The 12,351-nt window shown below is 29.6% G+C and overlaps 1 protein-coding gene and 1 pseudogene across 1 annotated transcript; one reads left to right on the forward strand and one right to left on the reverse strand.

Annotated features, from left to right (window-relative positions):
- Window positions 1-2,056: 2,056 nt before the first annotated feature.
- On the reverse strand, window positions 2,057-6,590 carry LOC107016348 (glutamate decarboxylase 4). The gene is made up of 7 exons (XM_015216838.2): window positions 6,400-6,590; window positions 5,773-5,977; window positions 3,981-4,181; window positions 3,599-3,813; window positions 3,265-3,518; window positions 2,796-2,848; window positions 2,057-2,722 (listed from the first exon to the last, which is right to left on the reverse strand). Exons 1-7 carry the CDS (start codon window positions 6,483-6,485, stop codon window positions 2,255-2,257), a joined length of 1,482 nt encoding a protein of 493 aa, XP_015072324.1. The 5' UTR covers window positions 6,486-6,590; the 3' UTR covers window positions 2,057-2,254.
- A 3,141-nt stretch (window positions 6,591-9,731) lies between these two features.
- Window positions 9,732-10,741, forward strand: LOC107016584 (annotated as a pseudogene).
- Window positions 10,742-12,351: the final 1,610 nt, after the last annotated feature.

Genomic DNA, 12,351 nt, shown 5'->3' on the forward strand with positions numbered 1-12,351 from the left:
TTTTACCCTAATTAGCATATAATTAAGTATAAAAGATGAGGAATTAACCCACTAATTAACTCAAGGTTATCTCTTTTAACCCCCAAGTAATTAAACTATTAACATTAACTGACTAACTTTAAAATTAAAGCAGGAATAGTCCAAAATGCCCGTTAAAATACTTAACAGAAATCCGACCCAGCCTGGGATTACGCAGCCTGTGACGGCCCGTCGTGCCTGCGACGGTCCGTCCTGCTGCTTCCGTCACAAAGTTCAGAGACTCAATTTTCTTGAAGAGTCTGTGACGGTCCGTCGTTCCCACGACGGTCCGTCCTGCCATGTCGTCACGAAGTTCAGAGAGTCGATTTCAGTACCCAAATTTCAGAATTCTAAGTGTTTTGGAACGAGACCCCCTCGACGGCCCGTCGTGCCCATGACGGTCCGTCGTGGGTTCCGTCGACTCAGACAGTTTTTCCAGAAATAAAATCTGCTGCTTAAAACGACTAAACAGGTCGTTACACATATATACTTTCAAAATCTTTTTTTAAAAGAAAATAGTAAGTGAATAATATTTATAGAAAATAAAATTTTGATCTTTATTTATCAGTATATTAATCTCATATAATATGTATACTATCGAATTAAATAAGTAAATTCAATTAATTATTAGTTTATTTATTGATGTTTAATTGTATGAAAAGTTATAATATAATATAATATAGAATAAAAGAATAAACATAAAAATAAAATTAGAAAAAGTTAAATAATAATTTCTCTTTCTTACCAATTTTTTTGTAGACCTTACAAATTTATCTAAATACTTTTTTTAAAAAAATTGTGTAAAATTTTCAAATAATTTAGTTAGGAATTTTAAAATTATCCGGCAATAAGTGCACACAGAGATTTTTTCATTAAATTTTGTTTGGTGACAATATATAAAGTTACTGGACTTTTTAAATTACTTTTCTTATAATCTTCATAAATTCTCGTGTAATTTATATATTTATTTAGAGACATAAGTTTGATGAATTAAATAGGTCTAATATTTTTAAAAATGATTATTTAATGACAGCGCATATCAACTAGAATTTAAGAAGACTTTTGAGGTATTTAGTATTTCTAATGGATAAAAAATAAATATTATTCACTTTCTTCTTTTTTTTTTTCAAAAAAAATAATATCGAAAACATGAATTGCAAAATATACAATTAATATTATTGTAATGGTTAATTGACCTTCAATATTATTGATTTGTTATACAACTTATAATTAATTGACGTAAATTAGCGTTAATGAGTGATTTGTATATCAATATTTTTTTTGAATGTATGTGTTTATAAGTATTCAAAATTGATAAAATTAAAGTACATTTTAAAAATGTATTCTTCATAAAATATAAAAATAAAAAGTTTAATTATGATAATTTTAAGCATGAAAATTTATTCTTAATAGATTAAAAATAAATTAAAAATAATATGATCATTATTTTAGTTAAATAGGTTCAATGAATTAAATTAGTCTATTATTAAAAAAAAAAAGACTTAAATGACATGCCATGCCAAGTAGGAGATATTGATGATTTTAAAATGTCAAGTATATTTGGAGGAAAATAGTGATAGTTGAGTGATGTTTTGGTCCTAAGTGAAACATAAATGATATTTCAAAGCAATTCTCTTAACTAGGGTGACCATTTAGGGAATTGTTTCGTAAAATAGAGGTGGGTTGGAGATGGTCTAAGGCCCTGTTACCTCCGAACTTATTTTATAAATAATTTCTGCCCTTTTCGGTCTACGTGACACTATTTTCTGAGCCAATATGTATTGACAATCTTTTCAAGTAATCTAGTTGATAGTTCCACGTAGATCAAAAAGGGATATAAATTATTTATAAAATAAGTTTGAATGTAATAGAAGATAGTATACGTGTCTCTAAAATTTCAGGCATAAATTTTCGCTTTTAATATGACATTAGGTAAAAGTGCATGCGATTTTCCTGTGGATACCAATTATTATTGTACAAACCAAAAATATGAAAGAAGAAAAGACTTAACATAGCGAAAAATAAATTAAAAGGAAAATTCCACAAGAATAATAAATAGAGGTGTAATGTAACATAGCAATCGTAATAGAACAAAAGATGATACACCTATCATCCTTCATAAAATTTTGTTAGTTACTCATCAAGATAGTCAAAAAGAAAATTGGTAATTTTTGTAAAATTAATAATAAAAAGTTACTACTAATACTTCATTATTCCTTCAACAAGTAATCCTTCCCTAGCAAACAGCTGCTTTCCTAGCTAAAACAAACTTCTTCCAAAAATCAGTAACTTCCCTTTGAACTTCAATTTCTGTTTTCTTTCCATTATTATTCTTGATCACCAAATTCTCCTCCATTTTGGCACTCAACCTAGCCGGAAGCGTGTCGAGCTCGTGGAGGACTTTGACGATGTCAAAGACGAGACGCTCTGCCAAGGTTCGGGAGAAGTCCTCCCGAATCACGACGCGCAACACTGTGATGTGTTGAGCGTCAGCTGGCATAGTGTAGGCAGGGACAATCCACCCGAACCTACGGAGCGTCTCAGAGACCTCAAATTCGTTGTGAAGACTATTGTCCTTGAGGGAAAAGGCCACCAATGGGACACCTTCATCTTTAGAGACTATGTTGAAACGTCCTGTTTTTTCAAGTCCTTCTCTTAACACAATGGCGTTTTCACGACAATTTTCCATTACATTTCGATATCCCTGCAATTAAATTACAAAAGTATATTGATTATATAATTACATTTATGAATTTATAAAATCTAATTAATTTTACCTCGTAGCCCAACCGGATAAGTTGATAATATTGAGCAATGATTTGACTTGAACCTACATTCGCACAAATTTATATTATATGACCAAATTATAATAACATTCAAAATTCATATTATATATCTAGAAAATGTCCGAAAAAGTCGTAGTCAAATAATATATATTTCTTAAAAAAAGGTAAAATAAGAAGTTAATCCAAATGGAACAAAAAAAGGTTTTTAAGAAAGAAATAAAGCATTTTGGATATTTTGATCAATAGCCATATATCTTTTTTGTGACTTTAAATAATCATCTCACTAAAGGTAAAGGTAAAATAAGAAGAAAAAAGTTACTAAATTATTTCTAAATTTAGAAAGACATCTTTGGTTTAGGAAAATAATCTCTGGAACATAAACTTCTTCATATTTTATCATACTAAATATGCTTGTTTTTTTTTTTAAAAATAATTAAATACAATATGAGGTTTATTTTACCTTTGGAGAAATTGAGAGTAAAAGTAGGTTGATCAGCACCAAGATAATTGATGTGAAAAATGAGTTGTTCAGGCAAGTCTTGTTTAGTCCTCCAAATAACCCAACCAATACCAGCATAGACAAGTCCATATTTGTGTCCACTCACATTAATACTTTTCACTAAAGGAAGCCTAAAGTCCCATTCCAACTCTGGGTAGATAAATGGTGCAATGAATCCACCACTTGCTGCATCCACATGAATTGGTGTATCCCATCTACCAAAACAAAGAAAAAAAACATAAATATTCTTTATTGTCTATTACTATATATAATAATAATTGAAGTCGTAGTTTACCCAGTTTGCTTGTTCTTTTGAATGAGCAGATCATTCAAGAGTTTGACATCTTCAAATTCTCCATTAAGAGTTGAACCCAAAATAGCAGCAACACAAATGGTGTTGTCATCTACCATTTCCACAGCTTTCATTGGGTCCATCACATAGTACCCTTCCCTTAGCTTTACTTCTTTCAATTCCACTTCAAAGTAGTTTGCAAATTTCTCCCAACACACCTAAAATAAAAAATATATTTTATGTATAACAAGTTTTTGAAAATGGAGTCAGAAATTTAGTCAAAAGTTAAGTAATTTTTGAACGCCTTTTGCTAATAACTCTCAATCTAAAACAAGTGATATTCAAAGATGATTATTTATTATACTAAATAAAAATGTAGGGCAACCTGAACATTAGCGCCAGTAACAATATTGGGCTTATCATAAGGCTTTCCCTCAGCTTTGCGTTTGTTTTGCCAGTTCCTCTTGAAGGCTAGGCCCGCTAACATTATGGCCTCTGATGACCCCACTGTGCCAACACCAATTGCTGCTTCTTCCTCTTCTAAAGGCGCATTGAATAAACGTGCTATCATATTCACACATCGATTCTGCAATTTCGCTAAATTAATTTCTTTTTACAATTAAATATAACTAAATAAAAATACTTCTCTAAATTTGGAAAATCACATTATTATTATTATTATTATTTTACAGATAATCTTATTAATTATATATTATAATTTTTTTAAAAAGTAATATAATTTTTTTAAAAATATTAATCCCAAATTAATAATATGTTATTTTTTATAAAAAAAAATGTCACTAACAAAATTTGAAAATCTCCGATTTAGATAATTTTTAGCTAAGTCATAAAAAGATTTAAGGATAAAAATGTTCATTTTTAAGTCTATAATGCATGACTAGAGCATTTACAAAAGCAACAATCATATTCAAAGGTGAGTACTTATTGTATTTTATTATTAATAATTTTACTTTTATTTGAATTTTTTATTAATTTATTATATAATATTTACTTGCGATATTTAAAAAAATTGTTATAAAATATAACTTCACGTTAAATAAAGGATTTGAAAACAAAATATTATGTCCACATGAAAATTATATAAAATGATATTTGAAAAAAAGAAGAATTTATATTTGAAATAAGAAAATAAAAATAAAATAAAAATAATAAGCATGATAATGTTGATAAAAGAGATTTTTTTGTTTGAAATTAAAATACATTAAGTTGGAATTGGTTATTTGGAAAAATAATTTTTTTCAATTGAAAAACTAAAATAGAGTATAGAATTGAAGAAAGCTAAGGATATGAATATATTTGTTCAAATAGGGAACAACGAATAATAAATAAAAAACTAGAAAAATAAACTGAAATAAATAAATAAAAATATTAAGAAAGGCCGTGACTTTTTCAGCGTACGATGGCCGCCAAAAAGTCAAATTTAAAGTTCTTTTATTGACATTTTGACCCTTAAACTTCTTTTTCAGCAAAGTTTAACTAAAAGATTAGTCTAGATATTAACACTACAACCAAATAATCATTAGCGATAGTTAATTCTTAATTATTATTAAATATGTATTTTTAGCGACAATTTTCACTCTTCGTATATATCCCTAAAGCCTTTATCGATATTGGTTTTAATGACACTTAATTAATGCCGGTAAAAACTTTAGCACTCTTTATTAATGTTAATATTTAATGCCGATAAAAGTTATTTTTGTTATAGTATAGAAAAGGGAAAGAAAAAGAAAAAAATATAGAAAACATTTTTTTCCTGTTTGGCTCCAAGGGCTAGGTTACAAACAAAATAATAATATACTCGATATAAATTCACAAATAAAATTTAAAAATTAAAAATCGAAAGATATAAAAAATTAATTTGTATATATGTTATAGAGTAACAAATTATTTACTTAATCATTCCATTTAAGTAAATTTATTTTATATAGTTGATTAGTAACTTAAAATAAAATAGATGAGTGTTAATAACATGATATAATAAGTCAATATTAAATTGATAGCGTAAATATATCATTTTTATACAGTTAATTGTAATTTGACCAAATTCATAGCTTTAGAGTATATCAACAATCGATTATGCTTGTTTTATTATATAATTCAATACTCGATAAACTTAAAATTTTGAATACGTCGTATAAAAGGGAAGAAGAAATTACCTGAAGCTCAGTGGTAACAGGGTATTCATCCATGTCAACATAATTCTTGTTAATTGAAGACATCATAAGCTTATCACATTCTGGCTCCATCCATGTTGTCACAAATGATGCCAAATTCAACCTTGGATTGCCATCAAGCATCAACTCATCATTAATTATTTGGTATGCTGCCTCTTTTGGGATAGAATTTTCTGGCATCTCAAACCTAAAATAATAATAATAAAATGTCAATTAAAATATCTTGATCTAACTAAACATGTTTATAAGCTGATTTATAATTAAAATAAGAAATTAAAAGATTTGACTAATAAGCACTAAGTGTTTATTAAGCTCATAATAATAATAATAATATTTGATGTAATTTCATAAACAAAATATGAGGAAAGTGATATGTATGTATACCACCTTAATTTTACATTGAGACGGTAGAGAGATTATGAATAAATTATAGAAGATTATGAGTCCACTTGATGAATTCAACAGTCAAAACGTAAGTAGAGATTGAACTCATCTAATCAAAATTGTGAACCCACCTTTAATAACATTATACATATATATTTATTAAATCTTGAATGAACACTATTAATTAATGAAATTTCTGATTTCAATACTGAGTATGATGTTTACCTTGGAAGTGAAGTTCGAACATAGCGAGAAGCAAAGGTGGAGTGTACAGAAACATCAGATTCAGAGGAAGTTTTTGAGAGAACCATTGTTGTAAAAATGGAGATAAATAAAGAACAAGTAAAAATAATTGAAGTTTAATCAAACTTTGGCGTAAAGTGAGGAAATTATAATGACTTTGTTTAGTTATATTTGGGTAATTGCTTGGAGGGAAATGGAGAAAAGGGCTATGGGTATTTATAGTTGTCCAACTGTTTGGTGACTTTCTTGGAAGGCATATTTGTGAAGAACATTAAGATTGACATTGTCAAGTCTTAATATTTGTATTCAAAAGATTGTGTGAAATATATAACCATGTTGACCATGTTTTTGTGGGCTTGAATTGTTATATACTGAATAAAGTCCAAGAAATATCATGTGCTTTTAAGAAAACAAAACTATTCTCTCCGTTAAAAAAAAATGTCCTTATTTTTTTTAATTTGTTTAAAAAGAAATTACGTTTTTCCTTTTTTGGCAATACTTTAACTTTAACTTTCCACATGACATGTTTAAGATCACGAGATTAAAGGATATTTTGGTTAGTTTGACATAACTTTAATATAGAAGCACAAAATTAAAAACTCTTTTTTTATTTCTTAAACTTCGTTTTAAGTTAAACTAGGTCATTATTTTTAAAACGGAGGAAGTGATATTCAAAGTATAATTGTTCTATTGAGAAAAGTCCAAGAAATATTTTCTTCTTTCAATAAAATACTATTCAAAAAGTAATACTTTTAATATATGTTCGTTTATTAAACAGAAACGAAAGTTTCTTCTAGGAGAAATGACACAGAGTCGTCAAAATTTAAAGTTTGTAAATATGGAATTTTAAATTATTATTTTTTAGTTATCAGATTCTAAATTAAATGATTATATTAGAATTTTAAATTATTATTTTTAGTTATTAGATTCTAAATTAAATGATTATATTAGAATTTTAAATTATTATTGTTTAGTTATTAGATTTTAAATTAAATGATTATATATATATAATTATTTAATTTAGAATCTAATAACTAATAATAATAATTTAAAAAATTCTATAGAAGACATTATGCGTGTGTTTGATATTGAGTTATATATAAATCTTTTCAAATTTTAATGATTATAGTTATTGATTTCGACTGAAAGCTCCAGCTCCATCTAAGTTGTGTGTTTGAATTTTTTGAAATTGTATTTTACAAGTTATGTTTTTGAAGTTTTGAAAACGAAAAAAAGTAGTGGATCAAAAATTCCTTAAATAATCGTATTTTTTTAATAAATGGTTTCATTTTTTGGTGGTAAATGGTTTCATATTTTACAATCTCTAGTTTGTATTTATTACTCGCTGAATTATAACTTTTTTAACCTCCATAAGGCTTAAATTATCACACTTATATTCGTTTCATACTTAACATTAGGGCATCTTCAACCCAAATATCAAATTTTATATTAAATTTGGTGTATACCAAATTTGATATAAGCAACTTCAGCCCATTCCACAAAATTTTACACCAAAAAAGTTTCTTTCTTTATTATTATGTTATTATTTCTTATTTCATTTATATATTTTTAATTCATAAAGCAAATTCTTTCTAAAATATTCACCATATATAATTCATATTATTTTCTTTTATAATCGTTTAATATAAAATTATTGTGTATCGTATTTTTTAAATAATATAAATTGCTAGCAAATATTATACATTATATACAATAATGGATAATACAAATAACACTAAAAGAAAGCTGTGAATTACATAGGGATTTTTTTCGAGAATTAGTATGAAAATTTGCCAGAACATAAGTTTCATGCGAATCAGAAAAATCTCCATTAAATTCACAGTTTTCTTGTAGTGTAAAATGAAATCATTAACGAGATATATTTAAATAAACATTACATAATTGAAAATTATTTTAAATATTACACACATACTCCCCTTTTATGATTTCTCACATAAATGTTCTATTAATGCATTAGGTAGTTCAAAATGAATTGAAATTTAAAGAAGAAAATAAAATTATATTAATGAATATGAATAATATTGCTAATCCAAATTATATATATATGATGTGATCATGGCCTTGAAGGATATTTTATTATGAAGGTGTGGTGCTGATGATTACCAAATTTGAAGCATGCCTAGTCTACTACTCTAGTTATTATCTAGGTTGTATTGCCTATGTAATAAGCATGTGGATGACTATGTTAGGGTTATGTTTAGGTGCTGCCATTAATGATATAATGATGATTAATGACCCCTACCTATGTACCCCTATATAAATGTGTGATTAGCTAAGCTTAGGAGTCTCGAATGTAATGTGATGTTATCTTATCTCGTATGCTAAATTGTGATGTGTGGTCTATGCATGTATGTGAATTGTGGTCTTAAGAGGGTGGCTGCCACAATGTGAAGTTGATAGACATTATGTGATCATGTTGACCAATGCACACACACTCACACATCATGCATGCTTACTTGTAGTATAAGTTCATGGTGCCTAATGAAAGGATATTCTCATATGCACCTGTGTCTACTACTATGCATGTAAAGTATATGTTTATGAATCATCTTATGTATTTAGTTAACTAGGATGACTTGATAGGTGTACTAGTATGGACAAGGGTATAGGACCTTGTCTATGCATTGCACATGTGTGCCTTGATAGGATAGTTCCTAGGTTTGTTATCTATGTACATGGTTATGAATGCATGAGTAAGCTATGAATATGTCTTATATGGTATGATGAAGTATGAATATGCATAGGGCCCTTTCTTAGATAATTATTGATATGAAGATTGCCGGGCATATCAACAAAGTTGTGTTTGGACGTGTTGGAATTATACGAAATTTCTAAGTTCTTCTTTACTTGAACCGTCTAAATGTGTTTGTATGGAAGTATTACTCATATAGTTACACCTATACTCTTATGCATGAAAGAAGCACAAGTATGAACATGTGTGGTCTAAGGGTGCTTATTATTAGAGATTATAACAAAGAGATTGTAAATAATTAACTTGATTAGTTGATAGTTAGTTGATAGTTAGTTAAGATAGTTAGTTAGGATATTGAGAAGATTCTAGAAGATGGTTTTATTGTAAATAAGTCACTTAGTACATGTATATATATGTAGAGAGTAATACAATGTAGTTCAACTGATCAATATATGAAATTGTGATTACTTCTTCTTCTATAATTCAATTGTGCAATTGGATTCAGTTTCTATCATGGTATCAGAGCTTAGGGATTGAGAATCGTTATTCTATGTTCAATTTATAGCTTAAAGTTGATGATCAATGGCAAAGAAGATAGATCATGATCATCCTCTGTTTCTGGAATCTTCCGATGTACCAGGGGCAGTGCAAATTGGGATACAGCTTACTGGAATGGAGAATTATACGTTATGGAGTCGGGCAATGCAATTGAATTTGCTCACGAAGAACAAGTTAGGATGCATCGACGGCAGCATCAAAAGAGATGGTTTCACGACTGAAATTGAGAAGAAGCAATGGGACAGATGTAATGCAATGGTCCTGTCATGGATTATGAGCAATGTTAGCAAGGATTTGGTCAGTGGAATTCTTTTTCGATCAAATGCAGCTCAAGTTTGGTTGGATCTGCAGGAACGATTTGATAAAGTTAATATGTCCAGAATTTTTCATCTTCACAAAGCCATAGTTACACATACTCAAGGTATTTCCCCTATTTCAGTTTATTATTCAAAGCTGAAAGACCTTTAGGATGAATTCGATTCAATAGTTCCACCTCCATCTTGCGAATGTGTTAGATCGAAGGATTATTCTGATAATATGGGTAGGAAAAAGTTATTGCAATTTCTTATGGGTTTGAATGAAAGCTATGCACAAACTAGAAGTCAGATACTTATGCTAAATCCACCACCCAGTGTCAATCAATGTTATGCCATGATTGTACAAGATGAGAGTCAACGTGCACTCAGTGGTGAATATTTTGGTGGAGGCATCACTGATCCTACTGCATTATTGACAAATAAATCAGGTAGTTATCAATTTGGAGGATCAGGTTCTAGAGGAAAAGGAGGTAGAGGTTATGGATCTAGTCGTCAACAAAGAGGAGGTGGTTCTTATTGTGATCATTGTGAGATGAGAGGACATACTAGAGAGGATTGTAACAAAATAAAGCACTGTACTCATTGTAATATGCAGGGTCATACAAAGGATATATGTTTTCAATTAATTGGATATCCTTCGGATTGGAAAGGAAAGAAAAGGGTTAATATTGTACAAGCTTCAAGTGGAACACCAGCAGAAGGGATTTCACAAATGCAAGGGCAACAGAGATCTTAAGTTGAATCATACAATCATCAGCAACCTCAATTTGGACCAAGCACAAGTGGAGGAGTTGGACCTGTTTCTTACTTCACGCCAAATCAATATAATCAAATATTACAAATGCTGAAGAAACACAACATGAATGAGGTTAATGCACATATGGCAGGTACATTTGCAGGTACTTCTCTTTGTAATACTGCAGCTAATTGTTCTTCAGATTGGATAGTGGATAGTGGAGCGTCTAATCACATGGTTAGAGATCTTACCTTATTGAAACCTGGATCTTCAGTAAATAATCTAGGAAGGGTTCAGTTAGCTAATGGTGACACAACACTCATTACCAATTCAGGCAGTTCTCAACTTAAAGGAGGTGATGTTATAGAAGATGTTTTATATGCGCCTGATTTTAAGTTCAATCTCTTATCAGTGTCAAAACTGACTAAGGAATTGAATTGTTGTGTTGTATTTTATCCTGATTTCTTCTTCATTCAGGATCTCTTCAATGAGAAAGTGAAGGAGATTGGTGAAGAGGAAGATGGATTGTACATGTTGAAGAATCAAGATCGATTTTCACATAGATCAAGGTCATTTGTTGCAGCAAGAGGATGTGAGGATGAAGTATTGTGGCATCAAAGATTAGGCCATGTGCCTTTAAATGTGATTAGAAAAATCAGTATGCTTAAGCTCAATAAGAGTTCTGTCATGAGTCATTGTGATGTATGTCCATTAGCAAGACAAATTCGACTTCCTTTTCATGCCAGTAGCAATAGAAGTACTAGATGTTTTGATCTAATTCACATGGATGTATGGGGGCATTATAAAGTCTCTACACATAATAACATGAGATTTTTCCTTACATTAGTTGATGATCATTCCAGATGGACTTGGGTATTTTTGCTTCATCTGAAGTCAAATGTTTCCACTATACTTCGACAATTTATTTTGATGGTTAAAACTCAGTTTGATATACAAATTAAGGCTGTGAGATCAGATAATGGAGGGGAGTTCTTCAATTCTCAATGTGCTGATTTGTTCACTAATCATGGAATCATACATCAGAGTTCTTGTCCATACACACCTCAACAGAATGGTGTGGTGGAAAGAAAACATAGACACATCTTGGAAACGGCTAGAGCAATCAGATTTCAAGGATATATACCTATTAGATTCTGGGGAGAGTGCATATCAACAGATGTGCACATTATCAATAGAACTGTTTTGCATAATGTATCTCCTTTTGAGGTACTATTTGGAAAACAGCCTAATATATCATACATGAGAATCATAGGGTGTCTATGTTATGCTACAAATACACAAAAGATAGATAAGTTTGGTGCAAGGGCAACTAAATCTGTCTTGATGGGATATGGAACTACGCAGAAAGGCTACAAATTGTATGATCTTGAACATCATATTTTCTTTATCAGTCGAGATGTGATCTTCACTGAAAATATTTTTCCTCTTCAGTCTCATTCTACAGATGTTTTGCAGTCTCATTCTACAGATGTTTTGCATGATACTGATGATCTAGAATTGGAGTCTGCACCTTCACCTATGGAAGATAGCCAAGCAGAAATTTCTATGAATGCCAATGCTGTTGAAGATTACACAGCTCCTTTACCTGC

The sequence above is a fragment of the Solanum pennellii genome, chromosome 4 (genome assembly GCF_001406875.1).
Source record: "Solanum pennellii chromosome 4, SPENNV200".
NCBI lineage: Eukaryota > Viridiplantae > Streptophyta > Magnoliopsida > Solanales > Solanaceae > Solanum > Solanum pennellii.

What these genes read in the sequence shown, in the direction of transcription:
- LOC107016348 (XM_015216838.2), bottom strand. Translation starts at nt 6,485, where the DNA reads ATGGTTCTCTCAAAAACTTCCTCTGAATCTGATGTTTCTGTACACTCC. An exon ending in GTTCGAACTTCACTTCCAAG is followed by an intron (nt 5,978 to 6,399) that starts GTAAACATCATA and finishes TTATTATTTTAG; the next exon opens with GTTTGAGATGCCAGAAAATT. An exon ending in TTACTGGCGCTAATGTTCAG is followed by an intron (nt 3,814 to 3,980) that starts GTTGCCCTACAT and finishes TTTTTATTTTAG; the next exon opens with GTGTGTTGGGAGAAATTTGC.